Source organism: Lepidochelys kempii, chromosome 8 (assembly GCF_965140285.1).
Source record: "Lepidochelys kempii isolate rLepKem1 chromosome 8, rLepKem1.hap1, whole genome shotgun sequence".
NCBI classification, from domain to species: domain Eukaryota; kingdom Metazoa; phylum Chordata; order Testudines; family Cheloniidae; genus Lepidochelys; species Lepidochelys kempii.
The window spans coordinates 107,187,598-107,202,957 of NC_136387.1; the positions used below are offsets into that span (position 1 = coordinate 107,187,598).

Sequence of the window (15,360 nt, forward strand, 5' to 3'; positions counted from 1 at the left end):
ACAGCACTATGTCTACAAAATTCATACATCGATTTGCCAGACCCCTCTGATCCAAACTAGAACACACACGAGTGGTACTTACATGGTCGATGGAGTCCTCAGCCCTCCACTGATGGGGGAGAAAGGAAGGAGGAGAGAAAAATGAAGACAGAATTTTAAGGGAGGACTTCTAGGAAGGGGTGAGAATGACAACAGCCTGGGTTAGCAGGACAGGGTGTGGGGTTATAACACGTACACACAAGAGGATCACTCAGCGCAGGCTGTACCCAAGGCCAGACATGGGATACAGTGCAATCCCCGACATGCAGCCAGCCTGTGCAGCGGCGCTGAGAAAACACAGACAAAGCAGGGCCAAGCAGCTTCCCTCTCACAAAGATGGAGAGGTGACCACTTGCTAACTCTGCAGACAGGGTCTCTGGGTCCCTCCCTCTCTTCAGCCTTGCCTACAGCTTGCCTTTTCTGCTAGCTCCACCGGTGCTAGCAATCAGGGGAGCACTGGCACAGACAAGATCTGAATGTTACACTCCCTGGGTCACCTAGATCTGCTCTGGACAATGATGGCTGCCTAGAGAGCTATCTTCACTAGGACTTCCCCTATTGCCACCACCCAGGGAACTAAGAGAGATTTTTGGCCCAGAAGCCAATCACAGATTTGCTCTCTGCTCCAGAGTGTTGTATATGGTGACTTTCCAGCCATTGTCTCTCATTGGAAACCAGTGCTATTAACACAGTAAATAATGGAGGGGTTCATTGTAGAGGAAGTGCTGATGCAACGTTCAAAAGGCTTTTGATACTACATCATCTGCAAGAAGGCAGATCTGGAGAAGGGGGTGAACAATGAGGTGGCAAAACTTGCAGACGATACAAAATTACTCAAGATAGTTAAGTCCAAAGCAGATTGCGAAGAGTTACAAAGAGTTCTCACTAAACTACTGGACAACAAAATGGCTGATGAAATTCAATGTTGATAAATGCAAAGTAATGCACACTGGAAAACATAATCCCAACTATGCATACAAACTGATGGGATCTAAATTAGCTGTTTACCACTCAAGAAAGATCTTGGAGTCATTGTGAACAGTTCTTTGTAAACATCTGCTCAGTGTGCAGCGGCCGTCAAAAAAGCGAACAGAATGTTGGGAATCATTAAGAAAGGGAGAGATAATAAGACAAAAAAAATTATATTGCTTCTATATAAATCCGTGGTTCGCCCACACCTTGAATACTGTGTGCAGATGTGGTCACCACATCTCAAAAAAGATCTGTTGGAACTGGAAAACGTTCAGAAAAGGGCAACAAAAATAAGGAGGGGTCTGGAACAGCTTCTGTATGAGGAGAGATTAATAAGATAGGGACTGTTCAGCTTGGAAAAGGAACGACTAAGGGGGAATACGATGGAGAGCTATAAAAATCTTGACTGGAGGGGAGAAAATGAATAAGGAAATGTTATTTACTCCCCCATATAGCACAAGGACTAGGGGTCACCCAATGAAATTAATGGGCATCAGGTTTAAAACAAGAGGAAGTATTTCTTCACACAACACACAGTCAGTCTGTGGAACTCTTTGCCAGAGGATGTTGTGAAGGCCACGACTATAACGGGGTTCAAAAAAGAACTAGAGAAATTCATGGAGCGTAGGTCCATCGATGGCTGTTAGCCAGGATGGGCAGGGATGGTGTCCCTAGCCTCTGTTTGCCAGGAGCTGGGAATGGGCGACAGGGGATGGATCACTGGGCGATGCCCTGTTCTGTTCGTTCCCTCTGGGGCACCTGTCACTGGCTGCTGTCGGTAGACAGGGGACTGGGCTAGCTGGACCATTGGTTTGACCCAGTCTGGCCGTTCTGATGTTGTTGAGGCACTCTGGGGCGGGCCCATACAAAGCTGAGCTGCGAGCCCCACCTCACGTACACACAATACAAAGGAGGCCCCCAGCTCATACAAAATCGCAGGCTGAGCAAGCCTGGAAACAAGAGCATCAAACCTGCTGAACATTTAGATGAGAAATCCTGACGTTATCAACGCCCCCTACTGTGTAACAAAAGAATGGCAAGTGGTAAAAGCACATGTGGCAGGAAGAAGAGCTCCCCGCAGGCAAGGCTACGAAACGTTTCCTGGAGAGAGTGCTTCTCTGCCATCCTAGGGAGGCAGCACACAGATTTCTGATAACTGCTACAAACGGACTCGAGCTTGCAAGGCATCCAATGGCATCTCGGTCACTAAACCTCACGCAGGGCTAGGCTACCACTGTACATGCTGGCAGCTAGGTTCTTGTAGGCTGCACACAGAGGGAATGGCCACCGAGATCATGGCAAGGTTCCTTTGGCTAAGGCAGTGCATTAAGTTACGTGAGCTATGGCGTCTGCCCAGAGGAAGCATTGTCTAGTGGTTAACGCACAGGAACTAGAGTCAGGAATCAGAGTTCTGCTCTTAGCTCTGCTGCTGATTTGTGGTGAGGCCCTGGGAAAGTCACTTCCCCGCTCTTTGCCGCACTCCCAGCCCTCAGTGATAGGTAGTGTTCACACCCCAAAGCCCCATGCATGTTTACAAAGGGCCTGGAGAGCTGCAGAGGCTCTAGAAGAGCTAATGTTAGCAGAACCACGAGGTGCTCTCACAGACCGGGCCATGTCTGAATGACGGGGGCTCTTGTAAACTCGCAGAGTATTAAAATGCATGACACGTCTTCAACGTTTTACTGTTTTAATCTCTAAATTCAGTGGGAACCAGCTATTGGCTAAACTGCTCTTCTGAATTTCTATTACATTGCACCTACAGAATGGCATTATATGGCAACTAAAATTGTGCCCATAAACCATCTTAAAAGTCTCTTTCAAGGAAGAGGTCAGGTCATCCCCAGAGATGTCATATAAAACCAAGGTCCTGACCAAATGCCATCATTAAAGATCCTCTTTCATAAGGTCTGGGTGTTATCGCCAGTGTTCTGTCTTCAGTCCAACTCAAGTAATTACATTCTGCCTGGCTCAAGTTCTACCTGTGCTAACCATCCTAAGCTGGGCGAAGTGTGCTGTGTGCAGGTGAACAGCCTTTGGAGGTCACTCCATTGGCCGACAGCTTGCTAGGGAAAGGATCAAAGGACCGGCAGCTTGTCCTTTCAGGAATCCATTCCTGCTCCAAGCGCTGCGCCTCTGGCAGGAGGGGAGAACACGCATTTTATGACGCTTGATTAAAGCACTGTCCCAAATACTGCCTGAGTGTTTGTCCAGACTCCGAATGAGAACACCTGCAGCAGCACCACTGAGCCGCCAACCCCACGCCTGTGTGCTGGACAATGGAGGAGATGCAGGTTCTGAAGGCCAGTGCCCCCACTAACCTCCTCACACCACACGGAGGGGGGTGTAATAAGCCAACAATGTATGTGCAATAGCTGTATGCAGGAGATTTGAGGATGAATTTTTAAAATGATGGAGCCATTTAAATTTACATCTTCTGCATACTGTAATTTTCTTTCAGATGACAGTGGGGCTAGATCCTGTCGGAACATATTTGAGATGCCATGCCTGGCCACAGACTCAGTTATAAATTCAGTTTCATTACGAAAATATCACCTGCAGATAAAAACATTTCCCTCCTAAACCAGCTCAATTACCTCGTAAGTGTTTAAGGGTGCTGAGTAAGACAAATTGATCTTGAGAACGCAGAAGCCTTGATAAACGGCATTCAGACGGTGCTGCGTGCAGGAGGCAAGATGGCACAGAGAAGTGCTAAAGCTAACAGCCTGTATTTATGGCCGCTGCAATGCATTTACGACATTTCATTTTGCACTTCAGCATCGTGCGCCGCAGTTATGTCCCTCTCCAAGGAAACGGATGCCTCCCCTGACCATGGCTCTGGCAAAAGCACGGATTTAGGGCCCTTCTCAACTAGCTTGCCTGTGCAAGGCAGATTCTTGACCCTCTTTGTCCACTGAATGCAGTGGCGACAGTGAGATCTCTGTTACGTGCAGCGCTTGCTCAGAATTCGAGCTGAAGAGAGGCCCCAGTGGTCTACCTCGTCGCATTACCTCCTGCTCCAGAGTTCCCTGCAAATCACCTTCCGGGCACAGCAGGAGGAGCTCGGTACAAGCCTTCTTGTTGATGCTTGTGCAGGGTGGCCGGAGAGGAGGGCGCAGGGAAATGGGGCTTGCTAATTTCCCAGGCACGCTACTCAGAGAGAACTTGTTTTCACTCCGCTGCTATTTTTCAGACGCTTGGCAGGACATGAGATGGTCTCACGGAGAGCGGAGGGCCAGAGACACTGGAAGCGCCCCAGTGACAGAGATGGCCCATCTCCACGGCTGGGCGAGCACCAAAGGAAACACAGCAGCTGACCATACAGGCCCACAAGGACACATGACTTTTCCAGAGCTGAGCACGAGTCCCACGGAAAGCTGTCTGGGGGAAGCGTCACTTTCCAAGACACCCAGCTCCCCATCTTCCACAGGTTTTCTGCTGCATGTCTGTAAGGAGCAGGGATCAGAGCTCAGTCTGATCTGAATAAAGAAAAGGAGTACTTGTGGCACCTTAGAGACTAACCAATTTATTTGAGCATAAGCTTTCGTGAGCTACAGCTCACTTCATCGGATGCATACTGTGGAAACTGCAGAAGACATTATATACACAGAGACCATGAAACAATACCTCCTCCCACCCCACTCTCCTGCTGGTAATAGCTTATCTAAAGTGATCACTCTCCTTACAATGTGTATGATAATCAAGATGGGCCATTTCCAGCACAAATCCAGGTTTTCTCACTCCCCTCCTTTTTTTTCCAAAAACCACACACACAAACTCACTCTCCTGCTGGTAATAGCTTATCCAAAGTGACCACTCTCCTTACAATGTGTATGAAAACCAAGGTGGGCCATTTCCAGCACAAATCCAGGTTTTCTCACCCTCCCCCCCTTTTTTTCCAAAAACCACACACACAAACTCACTCTCCTGCTGGTAATACACATTGTAAAGAGAGTGGTCACTTTGGATGGGCTATTACCAGCAGCAGAGTGAGTTTGTGTGTGTGGGGGGGGGGGAGGGGAGAGGGTGAGAAAACCTGGATTTGTGCTGGAAATGGCCCAACTTGATTATCATACACATTGTAAGGAGAGTAATGTCTTCTGCAGTTTCCACAGTATGCATCCGATTAAGTGAGCTGTAGCTCACGAAAGCTTATGCTCAAATAAATTGGTTAGTCTCTAAGGTGCCACAAGTACTCCTTTTCTTTTTGCGAATACAGACTAACACGGCTGTTACTCTGAAATCTGATCTGAATGTCCACCCAGTCCCCTGGACTGGCAGCTTACGTCCTCCATACCAGATGTTCCAAAATCACTGGTCACTTACTTGGCATTGGAATCTAGGGCATGTATGTTCACAGCTGCTCCCTCTCTCTGTGCCGAATCTGAGCCCACAGATGGGGGCAGAGGACAAAACAACAAGCTGATGTCCAGTCACCTTCTGGGAGTGATCTGCTTGGTCCCACCTTGGCTCACTATGTGGATTTGCAGCATAACGGGTCGGTTACTGGCAACTGGGGAGGTGAGGAAGGGTCACGGATCCTGCTCCTCTCTCCTGGAGACACCCACAAGTCCAGGATTGCCAGGAGGAAGAGAAGAATGGGGTTACTGCTCACGGAGCACGTAACATGCTGTCTGGGGGCAGGGTACCCTATGAATGTAGGTGGGGCTCCCCATTTGCTCTGGAAGCTAGAGTCGCCGATCTCCGGCAGCCACTGGACTCCGAACTCCATGGGGGAAGGATCACACACTCTCACACTGTGCGTGGAACCCACGAAGACTCAGGAGCCACAGACCCAGCACAAGTGAAAGGAACGGTTCTGCTTCAAGTCACTTGCTCTCCTTCCATGCTCTCGTGGGTTCTCCCAAAGCCAGCCCAGAGACAGGGAGCCTCCATTCACAAGAACAGAACGGGGGATGAGAGCAGCCCCACACAAACTAGAAGCCTGCCAGCATCCAGCCTTGGCTTTATCTCCTGCACCACCAGCAGAGCCCATATGGGAGATGCAGCCCCACCATGTCGTTGTGCTCAGGCCAAAGTCTGCAATACCACAGCACCTATTGCTGTCTTCGAGGTCTTCCCCACGGCCAGACGCGGACGCTGCCCTGCTGTCTGTCAGCCGGATGTGAGGGCATAGACTAAACATTTACTTAAATATAAAGAACTTGGATGGGAAAATCAGTCACAGCATAGCCATGGCAGAAGAGAGGCCTCGACTTCACCACAGGACCTTTTGAACAACCAATTACAGTCCCTACGAAGGCGGCTGGCAAAGGAAAACAAACACTCTCTGGCACCAAGATTGCTGCCTCACTGCTGGCTTCCTGCCCAGCTCAAATGGTTCTGGATCACTGTGGCTCTCTATTATCTGAACAACTAACATCTCCATCCCCCTTTATTCTGCCTTTTGTCTCCAGTTACTCTCTCTCTGTTTCTCTGCTTCACACAGGGACCAATTCGGAGTCAGCTTTAGCAGCAATGACTTATACCACTGCAGGACCTCGACTGGGTAGGCTATTCCCACTCACAATCAGCAGATCATCCAGGAAGGGCCCTGCCCACATGCCTGGAAGAAAATTTCCTCTCTGACCCCAGATATGCAATCAGTTTAATTCTCTTCTTGTGCTCGGGAATAAATCTTTTATGGGTGCTGAACAGCACCAATGTGATGGATTCCAACTGCCTTTGAGTCTTGGCCTTCATAATAGGAGTCCCAGTGAATCGTTTTGATTGCACTTACAAAAACGTTACTTTCCCCAAACTCCACATGCTCAAGTTTGAGTGGGCGGCCTCTGCTTAGCAAAGGCTTCATCCCTGTCCTGTCCACCTGGAAGAGCCTAACATTTCTGCAGTAACTCAGTAACTCCTCCTTGCTGGCACCTCACGCTGTGCTGGGAAAGCTCTCTCCTAATCACTCACAGAAGACCTCTCCTTGCAAGGTTATCAGCTCATTTCTGCAGCCACTTGGTTCCTGGAGAGCAATACTCCTCCTGACAATTACCAGCTTGCCATCAGCTTCCCTTCTAATTTCACTCCATGGGACTTCCCTGAAATGGAGGGGACTGGCATGATCTGTAGCTCGGAGAAGTACCTGGGAGAATCCACAGCTAGCAATGAACTTTCCACATAATGCCAACGACTGACAAGCGCTCCACAGGACCAAAAAACCCCAAGCAACTTGCTTGCTTGACCACAACTTGTGTGTGAAAAAACAAACAAACCCAAAAATCTGGGACAAACCAACACTGTCCCAGTGTATCCAAGGCCTAGGATGGGTAAGTCTTTCAGCAAGACAAGATGACAGTTAATTAATGAGGACTGCCAACCCCTTTGTACATCTTTGGCTATGGAACAGCTGCTCAGGTGCTGTGAAATACCAACATGGTCTCAGACACACACACAGCAGGGCTTACCCCTCCTATAGGGACACGAACACATCCCTGCAAAAGGGAGCTTAGGGAACCTTTGACAGGAGTTGGATACTCACTGGAAAGTTTCTATAGCCTTGGAATCTACCCTCATTGCAGTGAGCTAGCAGGGGGCTCCAGAGACCAGAACTGCTCTCTCTAAAACTCCCCATTGTCTAGGAAATGAGGAAGAAATGAAAACAAGATTGACTGGCTGAAGAGGAAAGGTTCTGAAGGCGACTACAAGCGCAACAGTGCTCGCTTTGACCTAAAACTGGGATTAACCCATTAGCCCCAAACTAAACAGGAAGGCGATAAACTGTTCGGGCTACAGCAGAAAGATGACGCTTTTGTGGGAAAAGAAAAGGCCATTAGGCAGCTTTTTTACGTATTCAAATAAAGAAGCATGTGAAACCCCAGCGATGTGCTCCATCCAGCCCTTCAGTGAGCTCTCAGACCATTTCCTCTCCTTTACATTGTCCTTTTCCACACTGCTACTGGGTTTAATCCTTCAGAATCTGAATGGGAAGAACCCTGCTCTGAGCACTGTGCTCCCTGCTGAGAAATGTGTAAATGATTCATAGCTGCATTTAGGAGATGGATCAATTAATGGCTGCAGCTCTCCAGTGTTTATATTGGGTATGATTCAAGCAGGCCAGGTCTGAATTGGCCACTTGTCACTTGCAGCAGCGGATTTGTACAATTCTCTTTGCAGAGAATGGCCCAAGTCCATCCTGTGTCGGGCTCGGAGTTCTCCTCCAGAGGAATTTTATTCTATCTGCGGCTATGACTCAAGCGAGGCTCTGAAGACTTCCCTGGCCCCAGGAAAGTTACTCCCAGAGAGCAGCCATTGCTTTTTCTTGTGCTGGAAGTCTAGACTGCCCAGGGTGAGGGCCCGCACATGGGATACACTGCAGGAGTCGAGGCAGACCATAGAGCCTGCTGGCAGCCCAAAGCATGGAGTGAGTGTGAACGCAGGGAGGGAAATCCATTCCCAAGCTCCGTCTCACCTCTTCACTCCTGCCCAGCCCTCTCAGACCTGCCTGCTCTGTTTACCTTTGTGTTTCAAAAGGTAAATCGAGGTTGAGTCTCACCTTACAAAAGCAGAGCTGTAAATGGGCATGGCTGGCTGGAGTCCTCTGGGCAGAGCCTGGCAATGGGGAATTTCATAGCTCTCAGTGCAATGTGCCAATAGGCGGGGCTGGGTTTGATGATGGGCAAATATGAAGAAAGTCCTGCCTAGGGAGCTGTACCTTAAAGTGGCTCTGCCCCTTGCTGAACACTGGCAATGCAAAAGGAAGCAGACAGGAAAGACTTATTTAAACCTCTCTGAAGGATTACTCCCTGCTTGGCAAGATGCAGCCACTACGTGCCAGCTCCCCACGTCCCTCTCACAGGCAGGGATGGAGCTATAAGGAAATAAAGCCCTGCCAGTTGAGCTCTCCCCTCTCACCCAGAATCCACAGGACAGTGCAATCATCATCTCATTAACTGTGTCACCAGCTCACGAGCTCTGTAACCACCAGTTTCAAGGGGGCAAGCCACACGTCTCCTCTGGGAATCAGCTTTGTCTGTCCCTGGGTCTAGCCAGTGACTTAGTGGCCTCTGGCTGCATCCCGTGTCCTGCACATCGCAGTGTACATCTGTCCCTGGAATCTCAGTGTCACTGCAAGCGGGAGGCCTTTGTGCAGAGCTTTACTCAAGACAGCGTCTGTGTGACACAGCAATAGTGACTGCCCCATGCCCACCAGCCCCATGCTGTACCTGGGCCTCTGCTAACATGACATCTTTGATAACAGGCTGCCCTTGCGGTTCATTGTTCTCCAGCTTCACGTAAGTGACCTGGTACCCCCGGATCTGTCCATGCTGCTTGTTGGAGAGCGGCAGTTTCCAGCTGACCCGGATGGCTGTTGAATTCACAGGCTCCACCTCCACTTTTCGTGGGGGGGCGCTGGGCACTAGAATACACAGGGGACAGGCAGCGTTAATGGCACAGGTCACACTATTCCCGCCACCACGGAGCGTTCATTCCCCTGCCTCCTCCCACACCCATGGCCACGCACACCTCCCTGCACAGCTACAGTCCCATCACCCAGATCCCTCCCGGTGCCAGACAGAGCCCTGTGGCCCCAGTGGGAATGGCTCGGGCTGTGAGCTACGGGAGTACACCTTGCTAGGGCTCCAGGAGGCCACCTGCAGTCTGCTGTTTACTCTCCCCAGGGCAGACGCCCCGCTCAAATACAGACACACAGCTCGAGGCAGATGTAACATGGGCCCTGAAACGGACACACGTCCCCACATGCCCCATCACCGCCCAGATCCTGCACAGCACTGCCAGAATGACAACAAAAGGTTAATGGGAAGAGGAAAAACAGCAGAGAGAGCCCAGCCAGAGAGAGGGGCCGGCACTTCATGCCTGGCTCGCTGAATGCTTTTGGAGAATAAAGTGAAAATGTATGGTGCCCTGAAAATATCAATTTCCTTGCCAGGTGAGGCACATTTAAAGATATATTTACACCCTGTCCACCCTTTGGAAACATGACGTCCTTCTGCCTTTTTGGTCCCGTGCTGAGTGAACAATGTCAGTGCTGAAAAAGCCACCTCTCCCTTGCTCTTGGAAAGCTCCCTTGGACTGAACCAGCTGGGAGCAGAGTCACATTCCCTTCAGAGGGTGTCACTGCCATGCGAGCACTGAGGAGCTAGTTGCAAGACACAGCTCAAGTCCTTTGTCCCACTGCTGAGGGGCCCCCACCCACTCTTCCTTCCCCAGAAGGATCCAGGGCCTGTAAAAGGCCCATGTGCCTCAACTCCCAGCACAGCAAGAAATCATCCCAATTAGGTAATTAGGGATGGATAGCTGACATGCAGAAATAATGAATGTTGCTATTCCAACCAACTAGATGGGAAGAAACAGCTACCAAGCAGGAAAGCACGACTTTGAAGCCTCAGGGCAATTCATTCTTTTCCCCAGATGTCTCTCTTAATTGTAGATAATTACATAAATTGGAGAAGGGAAGGAGTGAGTATTTCAGCACTGCTAGGCCAGCAAAGGTGACAGAGTGGAGGGGGCTGTGGTCAAGTGGTTACCACAAGCCTGGTGCACCCTGTGTTGTCATCCAACCCACTCAGTGACCTTGGGTGAGCCTTACAGCTCCCTTCCCTGGGCGAATGAGCCGAACCCCGCCCGCCCACGCCTCTCAGCTGGGAACTGGGGCGAAAAGCAAGATGCTCCTGAGCTGAACTTGTTGGGTAACAGATCATCAGCCCTGGCAGCGTCAGGAACAGATCTTGGGGTGGGAGGACAGTGTTTGCTAGGAATCCGGTCCTGGGGGACCAGGTGGGTTCCCCCATTTGGGGTGTCTGCTGCACTGCCTGTACCAGTGATGTGAGCAAGGGATGGGTCTGAGATCGGAGAGGGAAAGTTCAATTTGTTCTCATCTCACTCAGATTTCTGTATTTCACATTCCTTCCTTGGGGACATCTCCTGAGCATCAGCATGTTGGAGAAATCTGAAATCATTTCTGACAGCTGAACTGGGATGTCCAACCACGGTGCCCTAAAACTAACTAGAAGAGCTTGTTGTGACATTTCTAGGGTAGCAGCTTCCCTTGGGCTGTGACTCGGCTGGATGAGAACTGAAGCAAACGATACAGGCAGCAGTACACACAGACGTATTCGTCGAGCCGGGCAAACAGTCCGTGAACATTTCCATACACCACATCCCACAGCCGAAGAGGCACAAGGGACAGTGGCAGCACATTTAGTGAAACTGCAAAATGTCTGGTCTCAATTTGTGAAGCTGGCTGGGCAATGCAGAGATACTCCTCCGCTCGCCTCTCTGCCGCTTCCCTCCCGCTGCCACGCACAGCCTCTGAGGTCAGCATCAACCACGGCAGTTCCTCCCCTCACTCCGAGCACCAGCACTTTCAAAGGGAATGGCTTAAGCCCTGGTGACATAACTGACAGACTTGCTAATGCAACGCAATTTCTGTTTAAGGCCGTCCCAGCCAGGAATGCGTTCTGGACATGGGATATTCTGACGCTGGAGAGGAAGAAATTTATGTAAGCTGTGGCCTGCCTGGGAGCAGCTTTCCAACAATAACCACGAGCTTCAAATGGACTTTGTTTCCTCTCTCTGATTTTCTGCATTTCTAGTCAACAAGCTAACTTTAAATCCTGATCCGACAATGCAGGAGGGAACAGCCGCTGCCGGGGGGACCCACCCCACAGCCTTTGCCTGGAGGGGGTGGCACCCTACAGCCTTTCCCTGGGGGACCCGCCCTACAGTGCTTCCATTACAGGGGAGCTTTGCTCTCACACAAGCCTGGAAGGCCAGGGCAGGGGAGCTGTGCTCTGAGTGCAGGCAAGTGGCTGCCTCATTCTCCCAGCAGGCCCAGGGTTGCGTGGTGGGGATCAAATGGGGGAAGTGCAATGGACCAGCTCACCACTGGCATCCAGGACTCTGCCTCTCCAGTCACTTGGTGCCTGCCGTGAGCTCCCCACGCAAGGCACACAAAGGCCAGCGAAGAGACCAGCAGCAGGAGAGGGGCACGTGGCAGAGGCTGCAAGGCTGGAGCATGGTGTGAGAGAAGGAACCACTCCCCAAGAGAATGCAGCCATCTGTCCCCGCTATGGCCGGCCGGCAGCGAGCACGTTCCGGGCACTGGCAACAGACTGAGCAGCGCCTGGCAGAACAGCAAGGAGCGGTCCTGGATACCTGCAGGGAAGTGGCTAAAGGAGCAGCTCAGTAACACCTACCGTCCTCATCAGTGCGCACATGCACCGGGGAGCTCTCCGGTCCAGGCCCCACATCTGTGTGGGCCCGCACCCACACCTTGTATTCTGTCCATTTCTCCAGGTCCTTGATCTCCCAGCTGGAGCGTTCCCGTCCAATTCCATCCACTAGGTGCTTGGCGCTGTCCTCTGCGTCCACCGCCTGGTACGCAATGGAGTACTGCGTGATGACCCCATGGCGGCTCTGAGCAGGCGGTGGTACCCAACTTACCCGGATGGTAGTGGAGCTGGTGCTTACGCACTCGACTTCTTGGGGTGGGGCGGAAGGGGCTAGGGATAGCGGGGAGATGAAGGGAAATGAGCGGAAGGAAAAACAAAATGTAGAGGGAACTCTTACCCAGCCAACGGAGCACTGCGTAGCAGCGAAGAAATGCAGCCGAGAGCTTTGCAGACTCTCCCACTCCTCCTTTACAGGTAATCTGAGAAGTCGTTGGGGGCAATCTGTATCTGAACATCTGACAGGCAATGCTGCAACACCAGACTGCCTCCCCAGCTGTCTGGGGTTTAATGCAGTGACAGCGTGAGGAGGGGGAGAGAGACATGGGGCCAGGGAGAAGAGAAATGTTTTCAGCTGAGATGTGAAACAAACAGAGCTGAAGAGGCGGCAAAATCCCAGCAGGCTGGAGCGATAGAGGAGACGGCTCCTGCACCAGACGTGGGGAGATGGCGTGAAGGGCAGAGAGGAGCCTGGGGCTAGCTGAGGGCAGGTGCAGCAGGAGAACAGAGAGAAGACACTTGCAAGACTGGCTAGAGCAAGATCCCGAGAGGGAACTGGGCACAGTATCCTGGAATGGGGCGGGAGCCTGCGGAGCTTTCGAGGCTGGCAGGGAAGGTGGCTGTGCTTGTGCATGTGAGAAGGGACGTCTGGAAATGGGTCCAGCTTGTTCATTACCTGTCAATGGGCTTCAGACCCTGCCCCAGCCCCAGCCCCAGCCTAGGGGGGACGGGGCAGGCAAAGTTTCGCTTCAAAGCAGACGTGAAAATCATCTGCCTCTAACACCAAGTTCTGAGCCACGCCAGCAGGAACCATAGCTCTGGGCTGGGGACAGAAGATGGTGGGTGGGCTGTTATGAAGGTGACCAATACACAGATGCTACCCAGCCCACCACTCCTGGCCCTGCTGGGAAAGAGGAAGGAAGAGAATATGGGGCAGGAGGGGAATTAGCAAAGGACAACGACCTGCAGGAGGTGTGGTGAGGACCAGCCTGCGGTGAGGACAGGCCCCCTCTGTAGTGCTCAGGAACGGAGGAAACGGGCAGGGAGAGAGCAAAGGCACAGATATAGCACACACACCTGAGCATCAGCAGCCCAGACAACAGCCAGAGGGAGGACAGAGAAGGCGGACTGGAGAGAATGGAGTCTTGAGGGACACCTCAGAGGAGGCGCCTGTGAAGTGAGGAGCCATGAGACTCCGGGAAGCCCTTCCCTTCCACTACCAGCTGCAAAGGCCAAGCAGGCAGGCCAGCGTTTGCTCGGCCATTTGCTCTGCACCGCGTCTCCCGGGACCTAATGCGAGGAGCTGCTGTCATAAGGGCCCCCTCTGCAGGGCAGCACAGGTAGGCGTCTCGCTGGCCCTTTCCATCCTGCCTGTTGGCTGGGTAAGAGTCACACAGACAATGCACAAAACACACAAGCAGTCGCTTAACACTTAAGGGAACTAAAATAAAAGGCAGTAACATAAGCAGGGTCAACTTAAACCACCCCCGGCATGGCAATGTCCACCCCCCACCCCGGGCAGGCAGCAGGGCCAGCGTGTGCACACACGCACACACACACACGCACGCACGCACTCCCCCCCATCCCCCCGGCAGACATGCTGCTGTCTCCACGTCACAGCAGGCCGAGGGCCAGGAGAGTGTGTACTGCTGCCCGGCTTTGGGCATGAGCGGGCCTGTACCCCTACCTGGCTCAGAGGCTCCTTACCAGGGGAAAATCTGCCTCAAGCACCCTGGCAAATCTCGAGGGAGAGCAGCATTTGAATTGGGGAGGGACCTGCGGGATAGGAGATCTGAGGGTCCTTACTCCTTCCACCTCCCACACCTACTTGGGGGACCATCAGCCCCTTTTCACTTCCAGATCCCTTTGCAGAACCCCAGCAGGTGAATTTAAACTAGTTTCCTAACTAGCTTCTCACCAAGCATAGGGTGGGCCGCGCCCCTGCTTCTGCAGACACTGTGTGTCCCCTGCCTGGGCAGCCTCAGGTTGGCAGGCGACTCGTTACTATTCAGCGGCACACAGAATATTTCCAGAACAGGTCCCGCTTCAGCATCCAACATCCCCCTCACCCCTGCCCTCCGCCCCGGTGCCCCTGCCAGGCACAGCTCAGGGGTTCCTCTGCTAAATTACGCACCTTGTATGGTGCTGCTGCGGACTCCTGCATTGATTGCTGCGCCTCTGGGACCCTCAGCAGAATGAGGTGTCCAAGGAAAACTCAACTCAGCCAAGTCCTTAGGAACGGGAACCTCTTTGCCCAGACCCCTCAGGAGCTGAGGGCCCTCTCTGTGCTGCTGGAGGCTAAGTGAAGAGGCAGCGCACCCTCCTCTGCTTCCTGCGCGGACAGCGCAGCTGTGGAAGGCGACCCCTGGCCCCAGCCCCTGGTCTATCAATGAATGCCAGAACAACTTGGTTCCGGCAGGGCAAAGCCCAGCTAACAACCCAGAACGGTCTCATTAAGGGCATGCCTCTTGCTTGTCAGTGCCAGGAATATCACCTGAAACAGGCTCTTCGGATCATGCAAGTCTGACTGCTGCTGCTTGCCACTCTCTGTGATCTAAATGCCTTGTCCAGGGCACCCAGATGGGATGGCACAGGGGACAACCACTTGAAGTGTGGACGAACGATACCCATCCTAAGGTCAGAGGGAACCTATCTGACCTGCACAGCAGGCCGGAGCATTTCACCCAGTGATTCCAGCACCAAGCCCATAACTTCAGGCTGAGCTAAAGCAGGCCTCTTCGACGGAAGTCCAAGGCTGCCTTAAAGACTCCAGGTGACAGAGAGCCCACTACACCCTTACATTTCTAGGCATCAGCAGCCCTTGGGGCTTTTTTCTGAGCCCTTTCCAATTTGTCAGCACCCTTTGTGTGGCGTGGACACCCGAACTGGGTAACTTTGTTATGTTACTGCTGTGGTCTTTGCTGAGAAAGCCAAA

At 52.1% G+C, this 15,360-nt stretch overlaps 1 protein-coding gene across 11 annotated transcripts in view; it reads right to left on the reverse strand.

Annotated features, from left to right (window-relative positions):
- PTPRF (protein tyrosine phosphatase receptor type F) overlaps positions 1–15,360 on the reverse strand; it is a 427,370-nt gene that overhangs the window by 69,129 nt on the left and 342,881 nt on the right. For 4 of the 11 annotated variants that reach the window (XM_073357989.2, XM_073357985.2, XM_073357987.2 and 1 more), the window contains 3 exons: positions 12,174–12,479; positions 9,180–9,373; positions 83–109 (listed from right to left, as the gene is read on the reverse strand). In XM_073357989.2, coding sequence (XP_073214090.1) covers positions 83–109; positions 9,180–9,373; positions 12,174–12,479 — 527 coding nt within the window. The remainder of the gene's footprint in view (positions 1–82; positions 110–9,179; positions 9,374–12,173; positions 12,480–15,360) is intronic. The other 7 variants (XM_073357990.2, XM_073357988.2, XM_073357986.2 and 4 more) reach the window with 3 other exon arrangements.